This window comes from Podarcis muralis, chromosome 13 (genome assembly GCF_964188315.1).
Source record: "Podarcis muralis chromosome 13, rPodMur119.hap1.1, whole genome shotgun sequence".
Taxonomy (NCBI): Eukaryota; Metazoa; Chordata; class Lepidosauria; order Squamata; family Lacertidae; genus Podarcis; species Podarcis muralis.
In genome coordinates, this window is record NC_135667.1 from 46,418,751 (window position 1) to 46,441,144 (window position 22,394).

General features: G+C 48.5%; 1 protein-coding gene across 1 annotated transcript in view; it reads left to right on the forward strand.

Moving 5' to 3' along the window:
* The window catches only part of VAT1 (vesicle amine transport 1), a 41,728-nt gene extending 19,563 nt beyond the window's left edge, over window positions 1-22,165 (forward strand). Inside the window, exons 2-6 of the mRNA XM_028702565.2 lie at window positions 5,119-5,326; window positions 6,678-6,848; window positions 7,584-7,673; window positions 10,704-10,945; window positions 15,494-22,165. Coding sequence (XP_028558398.2) covers window positions 5,119-5,326; window positions 6,678-6,848; window positions 7,584-7,673; window positions 10,704-10,945; window positions 15,494-15,598 — 816 coding nt within the window. The 3' untranslated portion in view covers window positions 15,599-22,165. The remainder of the gene's footprint in view (window positions 1-5,118; window positions 5,327-6,677; window positions 6,849-7,583; window positions 7,674-10,703; window positions 10,946-15,493) is intronic.
* The last annotated feature ends 229 nt before the right edge of the window (window positions 22,166-22,394 follow it).

Sequence of the window (22,394 nt, forward strand, 5' to 3'; positions counted from 1 at the left end):
AAGAAGAAGAAGAAGAAGAAGACGACGAAAGTGCCAGTGATGGACTTTCTCTGCATTGGCCTAAGCAGAGTAATTTTTAAATGTGTGCAAACTCACAAGTGTGGGACTGGAATATGACCCGAATGTGAAATGTTATGATCACCTGTCTGGACTTGAAAACAGAAGATAGCAATGGACGTACAGTGGTGCCCCGCAAGACGAATGCCTCGCAAGACGAAAAACTCGCTAGACGAAAGGGTTTTCCGTTTTTTGAGTCGTTCCGCAAGACGAATTTCCCTATGGGCTTGCTTCGCAAGACGAAACGTCTTGCGAGTTCTTGCGAGTTTGTTTCCTTTTTCTTAAAGCCGCTAAGCCGTTAATAGCCGCTAATAGCCGCTAATAGCCGCTAAGCCGCTAATAGCCGTGCTTCGCAAGACGAAAAAACCGCAAGACGAAGAGACTTGCGGAATGGATTAATTTCGTCTTGCGAGGCACCACTGTATTGCTTCGCAAAAGGAAGCTAAAAATGGCTGTGGTTGAGCAGCTGTGAGTTCGACGCAGCCTGCTCTGCTCTTTCTCATTCCTGCATTGCAGGGGGTTGGGCTGCATGACCGTTTGGGTCTCTTCCAGCTCCATGAGTCTATAATTCTGTATATCTGAGCTGTTTTCTGTGGGGCAGCCTCCACCAGGGAAGGCCAGCATAGAAAAAAAGCTTTAAAGATGAACCAAGAATTCCTGCCTTTTGCGCCTGGACAATGGGTGTTTCGCTGTAGCTTTCTCTTTGTCCAAGATCTGCTTTCCCAGATGCTGAAATCATTTCTGTGACTTCATTCCTCGACTAAAGGTGAGAGCGGGCTAGTTTCTTGCAGTGGGAGTTTGCCTCCTATCTTGATTTCTGCCAAAAAAATGCTAGAAAGTTACTTAAAACCAAACAAGCCTAGGAATCTGCGGCTTTCCCTGGAGAGGCAACTGGTCCTTGGACGCCCAGGGGGTCTTTGTAGGGTCTTTGGGAGCCCTAGTGTATGTGGTAGAGGACCTAGGGTTAAAATGGGCTTTGTATGGTGACCTCCCCATCACACTGTGAAAACTGAGAGGGTTCTTGAGAGCTCAACCCTGTCCTCTTTTCCAGCTGCACATTGCTGAAGAAGGGAAAGAATCTGTTTCTTCCCTCTCCTGGCCTCCTACCCACAAGGGAAGTTCATGTGCTGTTTCTGGGCCTTTGAACTGTTTCTAGGAATCTTGGGTTTCAGATTGAGAAACACAAGAATACCTTAAATTAACATAATGGGCGACCGTGCTCAACCTTGAGTGTTGGCCGGCAGTTTCTAGTGGGTGGAGACGATGCGCTTGGCTCTCTGGACTTATTAGGCAGAGCATTTTCCACTTTTCAATCTAGCCCTCTAATCCAGAAAATATCACCCAGAGTTCTGTGGTGTTGCATTCCAAAGAACGGTTATGCATTACGAAGAATTTTCCCTTCCCTTCAGAATGATGCAGCTGCATGTATTTCTGAAGCATGTGAGGAAACCTAATATTGCAGGTGGGGACAATCCTTGCATACAGTTATACCTCGGGTTAAGTACGTAATTCGTTCTGGAGGTCTGTTCCTAACCTGAAACTGTTCTTAACCTGAAGCAGCACTTTAGCTAATGGGGCCTCCTGTTGCTGCTGCGCTGCCACTGCACAATTTCTGTTCTCATCCTGAAGCAAAGTTCTTAACCTGAGGTAATATTTCTGGGTTAGTGGAGCCTGTAACCTGAAGCGTCTGTAACCCGAGGTACCACTGTATTGAGCAGCTTCCAGCTGAGCCCCTTTGGCTGTGACAAAAGTGTGTGTGTGTGTGTGTGTATTTGCTCAAGCATTTATTGCCAAGCCCACACAAATACGAGCTGTTTTGGCTCAGTGCGTTGCCATGTGCTTTTGTGCTTGGGCCTATGTTTTTCTCTCACCCACTCCCTCCACAACCCAAAGGGCTAGGATCCTTTTTAACAAGTTGTAGAACTTGTACTGAGCAGCTGTTTCCACCCTCACTTGTGAGGCGAGACCCATTTGTACTATACATTTAAAGCAGTTTCATATTGCTTCAAACAGCCAAGGCCTACCCCCCCCAAAAAAATCCTGGGAACTGTAGTTTGTTAAGGGTGCCTTGTAAAGGTAAAGGGACCCCTGACCATTAGGTCCAGTCGCGACCGACTCTGGGGTTGCGGCGCTCATCTCGCTTTATTGGCAGAGGGAGCCGGCGTACAGCTTCCGGGTCATGTGGCCAGCATTACTAAGCAGCTTCTGGCGAACCAGAGCAGCACACGGAAACACCGTTTACCTTCCCGCCGGAGTGGTACCTATTTATCTACTTGCACTTTGACGTGCTTTTGAACTGCTAGGTTGGCAGGAGCAGGGACCAAGCAACGGGAGCTCACCCCGTCGCAGGGATTCGAACCGCCGACCTTCTGATTGGCAAGTCCTAGGCTCTGTGGTTTAACCCACAGCGCCACCCGCGTCCCCTACCCACGTAGTTTGTTAAGGGTAAGTGGGCCAGATAGTAAGTGGCAGGAGCAGTACACATAATTCTCCATGGTTTTCTGCTATTACCCTCAAACTCAGGCAAATGGGGATTGCAATAGATTCCCTTCTTCTGTTGGAAGACTCACAGATCTTCTCTCTCATCAAGCAGAGACTGCTAGATCATGAAATCCAAAAGCTCTACCCCTCCCAACCTTTTGTATGTTCATCTGCTTACTTAGGATCACAGCCTCACCATGGAGTCACACCTAATTACTTTTACAATTTAGAAACTCAATCGCAACACAGAGTTTTTATGCTAGCTCATCTAAATGCATTCCCCTCATCTTTATGGTTTGGAAGGTTTCAAAAAAATCCGCTTCCAGAGCAGATTTTGTTCCTGTGATAAGAAAACACCAGATATAGTCAAACCTTGGTTGTCAAACATAATCCAGAAGACTGTTTGACGTCCGAAACGTTCGACAACCAAGACGCAGCATCTGATTGGTTGCAGGAGCTTCCTGCACTCAAGCGGAAGCCATGTCGGATGTTGACTTCCGAAAAACGTTCAAAAACCAGAGCATTTACTTCTGGGTTTTCGGCATTTGGAAGCCAAAACGTATGATAACAAAGGTGTTCGGGAACCGAGGTTAGATTGTACAATATATCACATAATTTTGGATCACCCTCTTCTCGACACCCATCGCAGGGATCTCCTAGTGACTCCCTTAAATATCAAAATAATGATTTGCAGAGAGTCTGTAATCCGATATTTGTTGAGGGATAATACTCCTGAAACTACCAAGATTGTTTCGGGGTACTTAGCCCGAGATCTTTAAAGCTAAATGTAAAGTTGCCTGGTTTATTCAGTGGTGGTTATTTAGTCTTTTGTATATTGCATGTGTTTGGATTATCCATGTATTTGGATGGCTTTGTATGATTTTACTGTTTTAACTTATGCCAATAAAGGCTGGTTGCAAGTTGCAACTCCCAAACCCTTGGGTGGTGCAGAGTTAAAAAGGGCAATGGCTACTTCCCCAAAAGTCAACGCCTCAAGGCAGTAAACAAGGAGGTGTGGGGTCCTTTCCGCCCACCAACTGCCATGCAAGCCAGACTTCCTCCCTCCAGGCTTGAGTTTGTGGTCAATTCTTTGCAAGCCTGCTAAGGGCAGCCAATGAGAACGGGCTGGAAAAAAGCTCTTCTTGGATTGTGTATTTTTCATCTGTGACTGCCCAGATGGGTGGAGGGGTCTTCAGAGAGAAAGGGGGGAGCACTGTGCTTTCAGACCTTTTTTCAGGTCAGCGTAAGGTTACCATAGGGACGCGGGTGGCGCTATGGGTTAAACCACAGAGCCTAGGACTTGCCGATCAGAAGGTCGGCTGTTCGAATCCCCACGACGGGGTGAGCTCCCGTTGCTCGGTCCCTGCTCCTGCCAACCTAGCAGTTCGAAAGCACGTCAAAGTGCAAGTAGATAAAAAGGTACCGCTCCGGCAGGAAGGTAAACGGCATTTCTGTGCGCTGCTCTGGTTCGCCAGAAGTGGCTTAGTCATGCTGGCCACATGACCCGGAAGCTGTATGCCGGCTCCCTCGGCCAATAAAGCGAGATGAGCGCCGCAACCCCAGAGTCGGCCACGACTGGACCTAATGGTCAGGGGTCCCCTTTACCTTTAAGGTTACCATATTTTTTTCAATGAATCCGGGGACACTTTTCAACTTCAATGGATTTTGTACGGGGACTGATTTGTAAATCCGGGGACTGTCCCCGGGAAATGGAGACGTCTGGTAACCTTAGGTCAGCGGTGGGGCCCAGGGTCAGCGCGTGCCCCTCCAGGTCTCTCTGTCTGGCCTTTGAGACTTTCTTAGCTACACCGCTCTCTGCCAATGTGTTTGCCTGGCTGCCCAGGCTTTGTGCCCTTGTGTTGTGATGATGCCTCTTGGTTGCCTGGGTGAAGCAGAGAGAGAGGTGTGGGGCATGTGCTGGAAACCTCTGACTTTTACCATGCAAAGGGAAGTCACGCCCATTGCTCCGCCCAGTTTTTCCCCTGGCCCCGCCCACCACCAGCACACACCTCTGGCAGATTGCCAGCGAGGCCCTCTGGACTGTAAAAGGTTATCCACCACCGCCGGCATGGCCAATAAAAGGTAAAGGTAAAGGGACCCCTGACCATTAGGTCCAGTCTTGACTGACTGTGGGGTTGCGGCGCTCATCTCGCTTTATTGGCTGAGGGAGCCGGCGCACAGCTTCCGGGTCATGTGGCCAGCATGACTGAGCCGCTTCTGGCGAACCAGAGCAGCGCACGGAAACACTGTTTACCTTCCCGCTGGAGCGGTACCTATTTATCTACTTGCACTATGACGTGCTTTCGAACTGCTAGGTTGGCAGGAGCAGGGACCGAGCAACGGGAACCCACCCCATCGTGGGGATTCGAACCGCTGACCTTCTGATCAGCAAGCCCTAGGCTCTGTGGTTTAACCCACAGCGCCACCCGTGTCCCAGCATGGCCAGTAGTCAGGGTTAATGCGCGGCCCATCAGCACCCAGAGAGATGAAGATTCCGCATCCCAGGACTAGCCTGTGATGGTCTTCCATTTGGGCTTGAGTCCACCAGCCCTGATTGTCCTCTTCTCTCTCCCGTACCAGGTAGGTGAGAAGGTGATGGTGATGGCCAGGTCGGGGCTCTGGCAGGAAATTGTGACCGTCCAAGCCAACCAGACATTCCCCATGCCGGAAGGGATGAGTTTTGAGGAAGCAGCTGCTTTTTTGGTCAACTACATCACCGCCTATATGGTCCTCTTTGACTTCGGCAACCTGCGACCCAACCAGAGCGTCCTGGTCCACATGGCAGCAGGTAACCAAGGATTTCCCTCTCTGCAGTAGGAAGCTATAGATCAATGAAAGAGGAACTCGCAGAGCAGTCCTTGTCTTCCTGCTTGTCTTCCTGTACTACGAATGTATCTATTACATTTGTATCCTTCCTTCTCTCCAAGATAGTGCGCAAGGTTCTCTTTCCCACCCTTTCCCCATATGTCACAAGGCCGCTTGGTCAAAGCTGGGGTCATGGTTTGTTTCTCCCTAACAAGCCGGGATCACGACCCAGGCTTAGCTGCTGTGTAGACTTGTGAAATCCTGGCTTGTTACGGAGAAAGAAACCACAATTCCAGGTTCAGACATCGCAGTGATTTGACTTTGTGACCTGGTAGCACCATAGAAGGAGTGAAAACAGGCTATGCGCACCAGCCTTCTGCTCATGTATCTTGTTGACGTGTGAGCGCAGCCATTGCGCAATAGAACGGGACCTCCTACTCACTGCCAAAGTGTTTACAGTGGTGCCCCGCAAGACGAATGCCTCGCAAGACGAAAAACTTGCTAGACGAAAGGGTTTTCCGTTTTTTGAGTCGTTCCGCAAGACAAATTTCCCTATGGGCTTGCTTCGCAAGACGAAACGTCTTGCGAGTTCTTGCGAGTTTGTTTCCTTTTTCTTAAAGCCGCTAAGCCGTTAATAGCCTCTAAGCCGTTAATAGCCACTAAGCCGCTAATAGCCGCTAAGCCGTTAAGAGCCGCTAAGCCGCTAAGCCGTTAATAGCCGCTAAGCCGCTAATAGCCGTGCTTCGCAAGACGAAAAAACCGCAAGACGAAGAGACTCACGGAACGGATTAATTTCGTCTTGCGAGGCACCACTGTAATTGCCGTGATTCTCAAACTAGCTTAATTCGATAGCATAGATCAGCGGCCACCAATCCTTGGGGGCCTGTGGGAATGCTTGCAAACTGGAAAAATGGTTGTCAGCACCACAGCTGCAGCCCGCAACTTATTCTATTGGCTAAAATATGCTTCTTTCGATCCAAATTTCAGGGGTGGGGGCCCTGTGAGGACCCAGTTCCTGGCATACATATTCCCTTGAAGCTTTTTTTGATTTGATATTACCGGAGAGAACATCTCTGATGGATCTTAACTTAGGCAGGTTTAGGCTCGGGAAGCGATGAACGCTGATACACTTCCGTGAAACCAACTTTTCCTTGGCTCTTCGTAAGCCAATCCGCGTCGTCTTCTGTATGGGCCAACGGAGCAGCTACTGTTTACTGAATTTGGCAGCGAGTGGAGAGAATATTTCCCGCGTTGGGATGGAGTTGAACAAGGCCCCTCGGCTGGCAGTGGCGCCACAATGCGCGGCTTCATTTGCTTCTGTTTCCTCCTTCCAGGTGGCGTGGGGACTGCAGCCGTCCAGCTCTGCAAAACTGTGGAGAACGTCACCATTTTTGGTACAGCTTCTGCCTCCAAACATGAAATCCTCAAGGAGAATGGGGTCACCCACCCAATCGACTACCGGACAGCTGATTATGTGGCAGAAGTACGGAAAATCTCCCCCAAAGGTCAGTAACAGAGCAGAGGCAGAGAGCTCTGGAACCAGGGTGCAGCAGGCAAAAACTTTCCTCCATATAACTAGACCTTTGGCCCTTAACTATCTGTGGCCTTTTAGAAGTGTATGGGTTGTTCTTAAAAAAATTCTCTTCCTCCTGGTTTTAACGTACCTATGTGGGGTTTATTGCCTGCCTGCCTGCCTGTTGGATTGGTAGAACGTTGCTTTGGGGTTACCCTGGGCAAGATAAAGCAACCAACATATTCAGTAAATAATAATAACAATAAAATAACAATCATTATCATTATCTCCATCTCTGGGTTTTTGCTTGCGACGTGGTTTTCAGTCGAATTGTGATAACCTGTTGCAAAACTCCACAAAGTTTTTTTTAATAATTATTCTGATTTGTAAAGCTGTTAAGGGGATAATTAATCGTAGTAATTTAAATTAAGCAATTAATTCTGCTGATAAGAACAAGAGGCCTGGAGAGAAAAACACTCTTTCCTTTCATTAGACTAGAGTGCTGTTCAAATTTGGCCAAGGGAACACATCACATTATAGTCTTTTTGATATTAAAAAAAATCAGGGTTTTCCCTTCTGCATTTTTTGGAATGTTCCCCTAAGGGAAATGTGTTTACAACTATCCAGAAACAGATATTTCAAACGTGGAACTGGACATTTGTTCCTGAATACTGGAAGGTCCTTATAAATCTTTTGTAACGGCAACTTTCTCTCTTTGTCTTGTTAGGTGTAGATGTCGTCTTAGACCCTCTGGGGGGTTCAGATACCACAAAAGGCTTTAATCTCCTGAAGCCAATGGGGAAACTAGTCACCTATGGTGAGTAAAGAAAACTTGTTGGGTAACTGAATTGAGGCTCCATCCAGCCCTGGAATCTTTTGGATCCCAAAGCGCAAAATTCGAATCTTCGGATAAGAAAATGCCTCTGAGCATGTGCAGAATGCTGCGCTTTAGATGTGGAGCTCAGCTCTGCGCTGGAGCCAGTTTGCAATGCCCCAAGGCTCAGCCTCTGGAGCCTGAGAAATGGAAATGTACAAGGACTGGCTTCCTGGGGTCAGACCAAAAGCTCCCATCGTTCTATCTCCAAAAGAGCCTTTGAAGCACCCCCCCCCCTTTATCTGAGTCAACTGAGCACCCTGCAGCTGTGACAGAAGCTTTGTGGCATGTGGCAGTCAAACGCCAAAGCTGTTGAATGCTTCTCTCCCCCTGCTTCCGGCAGTGAGCACACTGTAATTCTGTGCTCGCAGACAAAGCCTTTACACAGTCGAACTGGCAGCCGAGATCAGAATCTTGCAACCCTGGGGTGGCCATCTAGAAGTTTCAGAGTTGAAACTTGCAGGCCTTTGCAGACGCCAACATGGTGTTCCCAAAAAGGTCACTGTCATTTCCAGTTCTGCAGTGTAAAGACACCCCACATACCAGGCTGCCGTTTATGGTTATGAATTCATTACAAAACCTAAATTTGTTTCAGCCTGATTTTGACCCTCGTTTTGACATAGGTGGCCTACATTGGGAGAAGGAGGGTGGAGAATAATAATAATAATAATAATAATAATAATAATAATAATAATAATAATAATAATAATAATATAATATTTATATGCTGCCCATCTGACTGGGTTACCCCAGCCACTCCGGGCAGCTTCCAACAGATTCTTAAAAACACATTACAACTTCGCTGAACAGGGCTGCCTTCAGATGTTTTCTAAAAGCCAAATGCAGTTGTACCTTGGTTGTCGAACGCCCTGGTACTTGGACATTTTGGCTCCCGAACGCCGCAAACCCGGAAGTGATTCTTCCGGTTTGCGAACGTTCTTTTTGGAACCCGATTAGCCAATCAGAAGCCGTGATTTGGTTTTTGAATGTTTTGGAAGTCGAATGGACTTCCGGAACGGATTCCGTTCGACCTCCAGTTTACGACTGCAGTCATTTATTTCCTTGACATCTGACAGGAGGGCATTCCACAGGGAGGGTGCCACTACCGAGAAGGCCCTCTGCCCGGTTCCCAGTAACTTCACTTCTCGCAGTGAGGGAAATGCTACAAGGCCCTCACAGCTGGTACTGCTAAGTCTCTCAGTGGCTATGGGCATCATTGGCCATGTTATCCTTCTGTGGTTCAGGGCCACTGAGTTCCAGTAGCCTTGTGGTTTATTCCTTGTGCCGCCTTTCAACCACATGAAACCACCCAGTAAGATCACCTGGGGTTCTGGAGTGTCGGCAGGTACTGATGACCGCCCCCTTCAAAACTCCAGGTCACCTCGCTCCATCTCTCCTTGACATCTAATTCTGGCGAGGCACAGGAAGCCTTGAATTGGCTATCAGTAACGAACTAGATAAGGGCGATAAACTGAAGCTCAGTTGCAAAAGAGGGGAGGTACTGGTATAGCTCAGGGCCCCATTGTTCTGGAGGGGGGAAGCGTAGGTCCTTGGCCTTTGAAGCCCTGTGGGGCTGGGGACCTGGGTGCTGCAGAGATCGTCTGCCTCCACTTTGGGCAGAGTAGCTAAATTGCACCTAGGAAGCCAAATCATGTGCAGTACTGACGCTTTTCTTGAGATCAAGGCCATGTCCAAGCACTTGTTAAAATATTCCAAGGCCTTTACTAGCAGGACATATAGCTAAGGAAGAATACATGCAAAGGATTTACATTCACATGCTCTTCCAAGCATGGGTTTAGTTTTTCCGAGTTGAAGATTTCAGCCTCTGCCTAAGAGAATGATCCAATGTGAGACAGCGGCTTTGAACACATGCACACCACTTTGTCAGTTGCCCCTAAGCAACTCTTGTGTAATAGCACACAACAAAATTAACTCTCGAAACACCAGCAAATAATAATTAAGCAGAAATTCACTCAGAACAATTACAATATAATTACTAAACGATGACCAATGAAGATAACTGGAAGCCCCAGTGCATAAAATACCACAATACATGCAAAATCATGTAAAAGGAACAAATTGAGAAACAAAGACGCACAACTTATAAAATCGTGGTGTTTTTTTTTAAAAAAATCCTCCCTTCCCAGCTGCTTTTCCTGTTCTTAAAGTCATGGCCTGGGAGAGGCTAATTGCTCAGCTAGACTTGACTGAGGTTGCCTGTGTAGGAGAATAGAGCTAACCTTCCAAGACATCCTGGCCGCTGTATGCTACTACACTGGTACCTTGGGTTACAGACACTTCAGGTTACAGACTCCGCTAACCCAGAAATAGTACCTCGGGTTAAGAACTTTGCTTCAGGATAAGAACAGAAATTGCGTGGCAGCAGCGCAGCGGCAGCAGGAGGCCCCATTAGCTAAAGTGGTGCTTCAGGTTAAGAACGGACCTCCAGAACGAATTAAGTTCTTAACCCAAGGTACCACTGTACTGCGGCCCATGTTTTGTTAGCCCAAAAATGTAAAACGAGCGAAGTCCCAACTAAAGAAGAATGGCAACTGAAGCTGACGGAATATGTGCAGCTTTCAGACCTAACACACAGAATAAGAGAACAAGAAGAACATACGTTTAGAGAAGATTGGAAAATGTTTATTGAATATATGGGGGGAGGGAATTGTGTACACTTGAAAATGTTGGACAGCATTAAGATAAACAGTGTAAATAAATTTTGATGGATGTAATAATGGAATACTGAATGGAATAGTTTATGTAAAATATGCAGGGATTTAAGATTTGCAGAATGAACCATGGAAAGAGAAGAAGGGAAGTCATGGATATTTTAAGGCTGTTTAAATGAGTATTCTAAATTGTAAAACAGAAAATTTAATACAAATTTACACATATATAAAACAAGACACCCTGGCTGCTGTGCAGCAGCACCCAGGCAGTTGCTAAACGATACGTCTTTCCGCTTGGCAGGTGTAGCCAACTTGGTAACAGGGCAGAGGAAGAACCTGATGGCCATGGCTAAGACCTGGTGGAACCAGTTCAGCATCAATGCCTTGCAGCTCCTTCATCTCAACAAGGCCGTCTGCGGCTACCACCTGGGCTACCTAGATGAGGAGGTGGAGCTCTTGACCAGTGTGGTGAACAAGCTGGTTGCCCTCTACAACCAAGGCAAAATCAAGCCCAAGGTGGACTCCGTTTGGCCCTTTGATCAGGTGAGTGTGGGCGGCAGCGCAACGGGCTCTTCGTGTGCTTAATGCGATCGGTTTCTAGGTGTGATTCCAGGGCTTTGGCCATTCACTGGAGACCCTCCATTGAGGAGCAGGAAATCAAAGGAAGGCCTATAGGACTGGGGGCGGGGCGGACCTGGCTTGTACACGTGCAAAGAGATTATGGGGCTTTAGGCGTGAGAACAAGCTGAAGAGGAGAAAGCAGCGAGATGCAGCAGCTAAAAAGGCTAACACAATCTTAGGCTGCGTTAACAGCAGCACAGTCTCCAGATCACGCGGGGAACAATGGTTCTGCTCTGTTCAGGTTGCGTTGTGGATCTGAGTGTGCCACATATAACAAAAAGACGTTGCTAAACTGTGTTGTGTTTCCAGAGGAGGGTGACCACAATGTTGAGGAAGCTGGAAACTGAGCCTTGTGAGGAAAGAGTTGAAATAGCAGGGGGGGATGTGCAGCCTGGAGATGAGAAAGTCAAGGGGGGAGCATTTTAGCGTTCTTCTTCAGGAGGTGGCGTAGACTAGGGTCCCATCCACACCATATAGCATTTCAACACACGCTGGTTCCCTCCAGGAATTATGGGGATTGCATCTTACTGTTACGGACTGGTTGAACGCAGGGGAATGGTGGGAGAAACTAGCTGGGGAACCCCCCCCCCCCAGGGAAGAAGACTCAGAGACCGGGGATGGGTGGTGGGACAGAGGGAGAAGATGGAGAAGACTGGGAGGAGGCGGTGCCGGAAGCTGAAGAGGCAACAGGGTTTAGTGAGCTGGGAGACTCTGTGGCAGATAGAAGTCCAGAATAAGAAGTAGAGGCTGAAGCTGGGGGGGGGGGGGAGTCAGAGATGAAACAGACTGGGAAGAGTCTGTTGCTGCGACCAGCTCCCCTCCTCCCTGGTTTTTTAGAACCAGTAGAGGCACGGAGAGAGAGGATGAGAAATTAGCTTCAGGGAGGCACAGGTGCATAGCTGTCAACTTACAGATTTGAAAATAAGGGACCTGCAGCCTCAACAATAAGGGATCAGCAGCCAAAATAAGGGATTTCCCGGGCACAGGTATGTTCAACTTCTGAGCCCCTCCGAGCCAAAGGCAGAAAGCCCAGCCAGCAGCCAAACGAAGCCTCAAGCGGTGGTTCCCACAACACAGCAACCCAGCAAAGGGGATGCAGCAAGGGAAACCACCATCACCTCTCCGCTGGGAAGCGCTGAGCAAAGGCGAGTCCCCAGGCAACGCGGCCGATTTGATCAGCACAAGGCATGCAAGCTCCACCCCCCAGCCGTTCTTAGATTCCTTATTGGGTGAGCAACGCAGCCAAGCAACACAGTTGGAGCCTCCCTCCTCCCTGGCCGGCAGGGAGGGAGGGAGAGGAGCTGCTTCCTTTGAAACCTGGGAAATTTAAGGGACATCATCAATAAGGGACAGCAGCAGGACACGGCGCTGGGATAAGGGAGTTTCCCGCCAAATAAGGGACACTTGACAGCTATGCACAGGTGGTGGCCTGCGATACTTCACGGCGGTGACGGGAGATGGCGGCAGTAGCGGTGGTGGCCTGCGAGGCTTCATGGCGGTGACGGGAGATGGCAGCAGTAGCGGTGGTGGCCTGCGAGGCCTCGCAGCAGCAGCAGCACAAACAGTAACAGCCTGCGAGGCCTTGCGGCGGTGATAGAGAGTGGCGGCAGTAGCAGCGGCGGCCTGCGAGGACTCGCAGCAGTGGCGGGAAGTGGCGGCAGCGGACTGTGAGGCCTCGCGGTGGCGATGGGAAGTGGCAGCAGTAACGGCACTGGCCTGAGAGGCCCTGCAGTGGCGACAGGATTTGGCAGCAGAAGCGGCAGCGGCCTGCAAGTCCTCCTGGCAGTAGTGGGAGGCAGTGGCAGAAGCTGTGGCGGCCTGCCTCAGCGAGGCCTCAGCTTCTGCCGCTGTCTCCTGCCGCCACTGCAAGGCCTCACAGGCCGCCACTATTGCCACTGCCATGGCAAGGCCTTGCAGGCTGCCCCTGCCACCCACTGCCATGGCAATGCTTCGCAGGCTGCTGATTATTGTGCCCCTTATGCCAGGGTGCTGCCGCTTCTGCCTCCTAGCAGGCCTGCTGGCAGCCTGGCAGTCCCAGATTATTTGCATTCACTATGACTCAACAGCGTACTTTGGATTCCCCTGAATTTGGTAGCCAAGTCCAAAACCCAAAGTCCTGTTGGAATGTATTTTGGCTTGCCTGCTGATGAAACGGAGTGTGTGTCGATTGAGAATGTTGTCATTTAACCATTTTGGACCCCTAAGTACCAGTAGTCGTCAGGACATTGTCCTGTTCGCCTCTGTATAGTTCCTTCCTTATTTCAGATATCGTCAGATATCGATATATCGCGATGTCCTGCTGGTGATACGTTGCGATACCATAGCTGCCAACCTTCCCTTTTTTTTGCGGGAAATTCCCTTATTCCAGCGCTGTTTCCCGCTGCTTCCCGCTCCTATCCCAGATTGTTATATATCCAGTAGGCTGTCCCCGGGGCAGGTGAGGCTGCTGATCCCTTATTTTCAAATCTGAAAGTTGACATCTATGTGCAATACTGATAACCAGTTATCGCTCAGCCCTAGTGTGGAGAGCAGGGTGATTTCGAACAAAGCCTTTCACTGCGTGACTTTGCGTTTAGTCATGAGGCGGGGTGCTGTGGGGAGCGAGTGAAGAAACAAGTTGAGTCATTAGATCACATGTGTATTTGCTGCTCATTAAGAGAGAGAAGGAACAGGGGACAAACCCAACCCCAGCAAATCTAGTGCTGGGCTTTAGTTAGTAAGTTCATTGTGTGGTTTTTATTTTCACAAAAGCTTCAATCCTTTGCATTTGCACGCAGGAGTGCAAGAGAACCCCTAATTCAGATGTAGGCAGCAGTGAGCAACAGTCTGATTCTCTGTGACAACCACTCTTCCCAGTCTTGGCATTTGCCTCTTGCAGGGCTGAGCCTTTTAAAAGAGGCTCCCAGGCGCTGAATCCTTGTTTAGAGATCTCCTGGCCTTGTTGCCTTACGTGTTCCAAGACCTGACACTGAAAACTGGCTTGGGAAATGAACGGGACACAGTGACGGAAACCAGAGTGCACGGAAATTCCACCACAGCGGAACCTATTTATCTACTTGCACTGGTGTGCTTTCGAACTGTTTTGGAGATTCGGCCCGGTTGCTTATGATCCCTGCTTGGGAATCTCTTATTGGGGGTGGGGGGAAGAAGAGGCAGGCGAACCAGAAAGGGGGCAAGGATGGGGGGAGTTTCTCCTGAGATTACTTCCTTCTGTTGCCTTCTGGCTGTGCATTCTGATGCACACAGTAACAAGTGGATTCCAGCCACTTTTAATTAAGCTGAAAATGTGTGGGGTGGAAAGGGGAAAAAAAACACCCCTTTGCTGCATCTGAGCTGTAAAAAGCTCCTGTTCCTTGAAATCGGTTTCCAAAAAGGGTTAAGGAATTGCAGAATCAGAAGAGTCTAGACAGTGGTGTCCAAACTTCTTTCAAAGAGGGCCAGATTTGATGACGTGAAGGGCCTTGAGGGCCGAAAAGGGCCAACCCCAGTTGTTTACCTTATTTTAGGATTGAAGTTGTTGAGGTTTTTTTAGGATTTTACCCCAGGAAATAAACTGCCACAGGGGCCGGATTAAACTGATTAGGCCCCTGAAATGGACTTTGGACTTGCCTTGTCTAGGAGAGATTTGATAGCGGCTGAATGCAACATTCCTTTCTGCTGTTAGGGTGGTTCATTAGCAGTTGGTAAGGGATGTGGGTGGCGCTGTGGACTTGCCGATTGGAAGGTCGGCGGATCGAATCCCCGTGACGGGGTGAGCTCCCGTTGCTCTGTCCCAGCTCCTGCCAACCTAGCAGTTGAAAAGCACACCAGTGCAAGTAGATAATTAGTTACTGCTGCGGTGGGAAGGCAAATAGCATTTCCGTGCGCTCTGGTTTCCGTCACTGTGTCCCGTTGCGCCAAAAGCGGTTTAGTCCTGCTGGCCACATGACCCAGAAAGCTGTCTGTGGACAAATGCCAGCTCCCTCGGCCTGAAAGCGAGATGAGCGCCACAACCCCATAGTCGCCTTTGACTGGACTTAACCGTCCAGGGGTCCTTTACCTTTTGATTAGCAGTAATTCTGCCATGGTAAAAAGTAAACGCTCACACATTGAATTGCGAACTGGCTGAGTTTGTTGGCAGTGGATGTTGCAAAAGCTGCAGCTATCTGAATAGCATTCAAGGACTGCACAAATTCATGAAGCGTTTGTCAATCCAAGGCTGAAAATCAGTGGCTGGGTACTTCTGTTTCTCAGAGGCTGCGGGGGGGGGGGGGGCGCAATCTCCCTTTGGCTGTTGTATCTGGCTGACCAACGTTGCAGATGGAATTTTGACCCTATTCCAAGGGGACCAGTTCCGAGAGATCCCACAATTGCCTTTGCCGCCTAATAGGATTGATGTGTGTGTATTGGGGAGGGAGGAGGACAGGACTAGTGCCAGCTGAAAGGCCCTTAAGGAAGAAAATGAAGCCCCTCCTCCTTCTCCCCCTGCAGGTGGTAGATGCCATGAAGCAGATGCAAGAGAAGAAGAACGTTGGGAAAGTTGTGCTGATTCCCGAAGCACCACCGAAGGACGAAAGCAAAGCAGCAGAGAACTAAAGAGAAAGGCGTGGGTGGATTGTCTGACCTCAGGTCCTCATGTTGTTGTATTTTGGGTTGTGTTATTTTTTTTATTTTATTTTTTAAAACCTGTCCCCCCTCCCCATGTCTGACCCTTTGATGGAAGTAGGAATGGGCATATAGATCTCTCACTGCTGTTCATGGAATAAGTGGTGTAAGGACTGAAAAGACACATGTATTGTCGTCGGCTGGAGGCGATGCAAGCTTCTGGGTTTCACAGAACGCTTTGCACCATCTCTAAAGCATTGGCCGGCCTCCTTTCAAAAGTAAATAAATAGAAAGTAATCACAGAGAGGAATTGCATTGATCCTACATCTCTGCTCCTGTAGCGTTAACACTTCATTAAAGGAATAACGAGGCCCAATGTGAACTTGCAGGTGCCTGAGTCAAGTTCACACCCACTGAAATTTCCTCTTGATTTCTGGCTCCTTCTTTTACCTTTATTTGTAACCTACCCACAACTCCACAAAATCCATGCCAAATTCACCTCCGGAGCCCGCTTCTCTTCCCGCCCAGTCCCTCCCCTGCCTCTGGTGACTAATAACTTTAGAGCACGTAAAACTCACATTATTATTACAGCAGCCATCGAAAGTCTCCATGGAAACGGAGCTTCAAACCTGCCGCTTCCGATGGGCAAATTTAATAAGCAGGACGCATCCAACTTTTTCAGCTCTGCTGTGACACGAAGAATGGAGGAGAGGCAGAGAATTGTGCCTCTGCGTTATCTTGATGCAGACATGCTCTTGATCCTGTTACCTCCTCCAGTACGCAAATGTCCGTTTGCTACGCTGGCAACCTTAGCATATCTAAACCATTTTTTAAATAAATAAAAAAAAACCCTGCCCTGGCAATTGCAATGGTTATGTGAAGGAGGCAACAGAAAGTACCTAGGTTTCTTTTGAGAGACACCTTGGGGTTCCCCCCCCCCCACTCTAATTGGGTTGTGTAGACACATACACAACAGTGCCAAGCAGCTGACTAGTCTGCAACCAGCTGACTTGTCGGCAATCTCAAAAATCGTGCTATCGCTTGCAGAATCAGCTGTCCTGGTCATGTAAATGGCACATGACTTGGTGGTTGGATGTTTGAATGGGGAAAACAATCTGTATGCAATCTAGCTGGAGGGAGGGACACTGAAACCCTTCCCTGCTGCAACTCTTGGTTGTCGTTTTTTCTTCGAGAGCAAGAGCACTTTCAGGTGCGTGGCACAGGCTGGTTGCCTTCCAGAACGCAGCTAGCAGAATTAAACGCCGGCTAAATGTTCCCTCTACGTTTGCATTTCCTGTCAGGCTGTGGGAGAACAGAAATTTAGCAGTTGTCTGCAACGAGCAGAGAGTTTCTGCTTCCGGTCCTGTCACTTTTGGTTAGTGGTCTGTGTGGAAAATGAGTCGCTGTGCTGCCTTAAGCTGTGTTGTGTTTATATCCAGGTTCATCTGCCACTTCTGCGGGCTCTAATCTCTTCTTCGAGCCTTCTTTCCCCCCTCTCTTCCATTTCAGCAAACCTCTCGACCTTTTTAAGTCCTCGGGCCACAAAGCATCGCTCTGTAGCTCGACACATGGAGTAGATACGGCCCTTAAAAATTGCGCCAGTTTTGAGTTTCCCCTCGAAGCACTGCTGTATCTGCCTTGGGGTCAGCTCTGGCCCACCTTCCAGGAAGCTGCTCTAGGTCCAACCAAAGGGATCCAACTCACTTCCCCTTGATGTTCATTCCTGGCAAAGGCAGCAAACCTCCAAGGCTAGTGTTCTGCCTCTGCCTGGCGTAAAGAAACGACAAAAAGCACAGGGAATCGCAGCAGTAAAACCTGGGCATTTTCCCCTGGTTCCCTTTCCCCCTCTTCCCAGCCTGTAGTGAGAGTGGAAGGCAACCGTGGGCTGTGTTTTGGCTCACGGCGAACCCTTGGTGCCAGGAATTGGTGTCAGGAATTGCCTGCAGGAGTGTTTCCACCTTACCTTATGGTAAGAAGGGACAGACAACCTGAGGCCCGCTAGAGCTCCCATCAGTCACAGCCAGCATGGCCAGTCGCCCAGCAACATACAGAGGGATGCGAGTTCTCCATCCCTGCCTTTTAGGCCCTGTTGCGGGAGGCACGGAGACTTCACACCTTATAATAATAATAATAATAATTTATTATTTATACCCCACCCATCTGGCTGAGTTTCCCCAGCCACTCTGGGCGGCTCCCAATCGAGTGTTAAAAACAACACAGCATCATAAATTAAAAACTTCCCTAAACAGGGCTGCCTTCAGATGTTTTTTAAAAATAAGACAGCTGCTTATTTCCTTGACATCTGAAGGGAGGGTGTTCCACAGGGCGGGTGCCACCACCGAGAAGGCCCTCTGTGTGGTTCCCTGTAATCTCACTTCTCGCAATGAGGGAACCGCCAGAAGGCTCTCGGCACTGGATCTCTGTGTCTGGGCTGAACGATGGGGGTGGAGACACTCCTTCAGGTATACAGGACCGAGGCCGTTTAGGGCTTTAAAGGTCAGCACCAACATTTTGAATCTCGCAACTTCAGCGTGTGAGAGTGCTGCGTGCCCAAAAAGAGCCTTTCCTAGTCCATCCAAGCATTTGGCTGCTGAAGCAGTTGCTGATGCCGACGTTTTTCAAGGCGTTCCCTTTAGCTACCCACACACGCAACAAACAGGTCCATTAGCAATTTCTGCGAGTGAGCTAGGCAAGGAGGTTTCTTACGCCATCAGCATGGAAAATAACTTAACAACCGAAAGTCAGAAGGATTATTCTAACCAAAAGTTGCAAAGAGCCGATTCTGGGAACTATTTTCTTTTTCCTTGCTGCGCCTCTTTTCTTTTTGTCCCAGGATATATTAACCCTCCATGTAAAGTGCTGGAATATTTTTTTTTTTTGGGGGGGGGGGTTGTCCCATCTTCTCAAGCAACTTGGATTTAAGGCCATTTAGCATGGGTCAAGCATCCTTCATCCTACCATGCCACGCTTAGCAAAGGGTATCGCAAATGTCAGATTAATTCTTACAGGGCCCTAGAGTTGGGTGCGGCCAAAAGTGGAGCACATGATCTGATCTGCAGGCAGGTGGTCGCAAGTTCAGTCCTTGCTGGCTATTGTTGAAAGATGTCGGGAAAGACTGATGGCACGAAAGACTCCCGGCTGTGAAATCCTGGCCACTGGCGCTCCATATTCTGACTTGGCACAAGCCAGCTTAACGCATGTTCACAAGGCAAGGTCGGCTGGCTCACAGATCAGTCAAATGCAACCCAGGCCAAGATGGGCTGTTAGTGGTGAGCGGCTATACTGAAGAACAAACATTGCCTGGTGACTTGCTGAGGCTGCGAACCTCCCAACATAGTCCTTTCTTCTCCTCTAAGTCCAGGTCACTTGTGTGTTCACCCAGTAGTAAGCCCCACTGAGTTCAGTGGGACTTACTCCAAGGTAAGTTTGCATAGGATTGCAACATTTGCCGGCGGGACTCCCAACTCTGCCGTGTGCTAAGTGAAAAAAAGATAACACATGGAGCTTCCATCTCCCACAGAGAGAGGGGAAATGGTGCAAAAATTCACTATTCCGTGTTTTTTTAAAAAAATATATAGCCTCCTTTCTGTCTTGCCTTCCTCCTTGCTGCTGCCTGGTGCCTTATTCCGGATGGCATTCCAAAACTCTTGTAACCTCATCCTGTTTAATACTGCAAGGGACCAGACTTGCCTTGGTAAGAACTGATATGCTGCATTGTTACTCCACCCCACCCTGTCGCCAGTGCCTTGTTCAGACATTGAGTAAGGTCTATCTAACCCCAGAAGCCTTTGCCAAAATCTGAGTTGTTTAGAAAATTTCTCCTCCCTCTCGCTGGGAACTTGTGTGAACACACAAATATTTATGGCTTGTATTTTACACAAGCAGCGATGAGGCTGGCACATTTCAGTGTGCCTCTGCGCAAGCGCATGAACCCGTGGTGCTCTCTGAGAACTTGAGCTGAGCTCTCCTGAGATCCCAAATGCTGTGGTCATTGGACATTTTCAGAGATGTGCTGAGAAGGTCTTTCTGCTGTGCAATCTTACACACACACCTCCTCAAAAGGAAGACCTATTATGCTCAATTAGACTTTCTCCCAGGTAAAATATATGTAAGGTTGCAGCCTTAAATCTTCCAGAGCACCACTTCTGAATATTAATGTGCTCTAGGAAGCTACAAGGAGCATGAATTTGGCTCAGTAGCTTTTAAAAAAAAATGGTTATCCCACTGCTCTTGGGAAGAGAGAGGTGAAAAGGCATTCGTCCCATGTGCAAAAACACTTACAAAAACCTGAAAACATGAACCCGTAGCAACAGCAAGTGATGATCCTATTCCCTTCCTGTTCGTGTGTTTATTTGCAGCTCCCCCCACACCTGACAGTTCTGAAACACTCCTCCTGAACAGTAAAATATCTCCCCCTTTGTGCTAGACATTTAACACAGACTTGTCTTAGTGCTCAGTACCTAAAGTTTTTTTAAAAAGATAAATACAGGAGACATCCAATCTTAAAGCACTATAACTTTGCTCTTTGTTGCCTTGCTGATTAACACTGTAATCTTGAATTTTATAGTAACGCCCCCTTATTTTGTGACTTAATTGTGTGAGAGTATGAGTGTTGAGTGTGTGTTTAAGACAACTGTTTTTTGGTTTGTTTTTTTAACGGGCCACAGGTATTAAATAAAGGCCCTTGGCCCTCTTAAAAAAATAAATAATTTGTTAAAACTGCATGTACTTAACTTCAAGGACCAAAGTGGGGGTGGGGAGAAAGATAAGCTGTCACCTGAGTTTTCTTGACTCCAAAGGGCAAAACTTGTCACAATAAGAACGCTCTTGTTTTCTGTACGGATTTTTGTTGCACTGTTTCAAGATAAGATGAAATGGCGTTTTGAGCTAAAGCGAGGCAGGTGAAGGCTGCTGTTTAGGATATGGTGGGCTATAATGGAGGGCCAAAGTCTGAACAATTCAATTGCAAGTGTGCCTTCTCACCCCTTCTCCCCTCCAGCTCAATGGACTTTAAGCACAACACCACACCCAAGCTATTACGGAAGGCAATGAGGCTATCTCAGTTTCACTGCCTTCCTAAGCTACTGGCCCCCATGTGAGCTACAGTTCGGCGCATTTTGGTGTGGCATGGACAGCGCCAGTTCCCACCATGTAAGGAACCATTCACACAACATAGGTGTGAGAGGCAAAGTAGCCTCAGAGTGATTTAAAAATAAAACCATCACGTGCCAAAACTGAGCACGGATTTTATCCAGAAAATCCTCACGACGGTGGGCCTCCTTGCAAATTATCAAAATCACAGTTGCCTAATCCACATTTTGCGGGACGCGGGTGGCGCTGTGGGAAAAACCTCAGTGCCTCGGACTTGCCGATCACATGGTCGGCAGTTTGAATCCCTGCGGCGGGGTGCGCTCCCGTCGTTCGGTCCCAGCGCCTGCCAACCTAGCAGTTTGAAAGCACCCCCGGGTGCAAGTAGATAAATAGGGACCGCTTACTAGCGGGAAGGTAAACGGCGTTTCCATGTGCTGCGCTGGCTCGCCAGATGCAGCTTGTCACGCTGGCCACGTGACCCGGAAGTGTCTGCGGACAACGCTGGCTCCCGGCCTATAGAGTGAGATTAGCGCACAACCCTAGAGTCTGGCAAGACTGGCCCGTACGGGCAGGGGTATCTTTACCTTTTAATCCACATTTTTACAACGTTCCTATTCATAGTGTCGTCTGTAACTCTTTTGGTGGTGGAGGGAGTTGGGGGTGGGTTAAAAGCACTCGGTTTTTCACCTCTGCGATAAAGAACATTGATCCTCAGGCAGATTGGCAGGACACACCAGACTTGGCGTAAACGTCCTTCAGAATTTGAAGAGCTGCATCTGTGCCGCTCTTCCCCCCAAAAAAAATGTTCTCCCAAGTTTTGGATTGGGTTGAGCTTGGCTCGCGAGAACGTTAACAAGGAACATTGCGTGAGAGATGGTAGAAGGGAAAACTAGAGTCAAGGTGGTTGAGGGAGGGGAGGAAGATGCAAGGAAGGCCCTGCCTGTGTCAATACATTTTATTTGCATGTTTGTGTTTTTGTGTGGTGTCGTCTTGAGTGACAAGTGAGGAGCCTCCAGGCGTTATGGTCGTCGGCAGCTGTGCCTGATGCAGCTCAAATCACCTGTGGAGCCACCACTAATGTTGCCAGATATCCTTAAGGCCTGGGGCGCCTCTGCTGAGCGAAGGGCAGTTAGCAGCCAGGGCGCATGGCCGCAGTCCCTATCACTGCAGGCTATGGCACAATGTCCCATTCGTTCCTCTTTTGATGGTTCGTGATGAGCAGCTTGTGTGTTTTCTTATGGTTCAAGGCGCTTCTTTAAAAGTCTCGTATGGTGTTTCGAAAGAAGCTCGCTCTTTTCTGCTTGCGCACGTGTGTGTATGTGTGTGTGTGCGTGTGCGTCGACCACGCAAATGTGCCAATGCTGTTTACACAGATTTCAGACATGAAATGCTAGTCTGCCTAATGTTACCATATGCCTTATGTGTTTTCTGGGTGTTCATTAAAAGCATAACGAAAAAGAAAGATAAGCGTTGTCCTGTGATCCTCGGCTCTTCTGTTCATTCAAAAGCAGTTTGGTGGTTATTCACTCTGAGCTTTGCAGCCAAGAATGAGAATCCTTTATTTGCGTTTTCTGGGAAGTTTCCAGATCCACAGCTGGCAGGGAGAGGTACAGGAATATGTGCACCGATATTCACATGGCTGTAACTTACCACATCTGCCAACTGGGGGGGAAATAATAATATAATGGTACTCTAC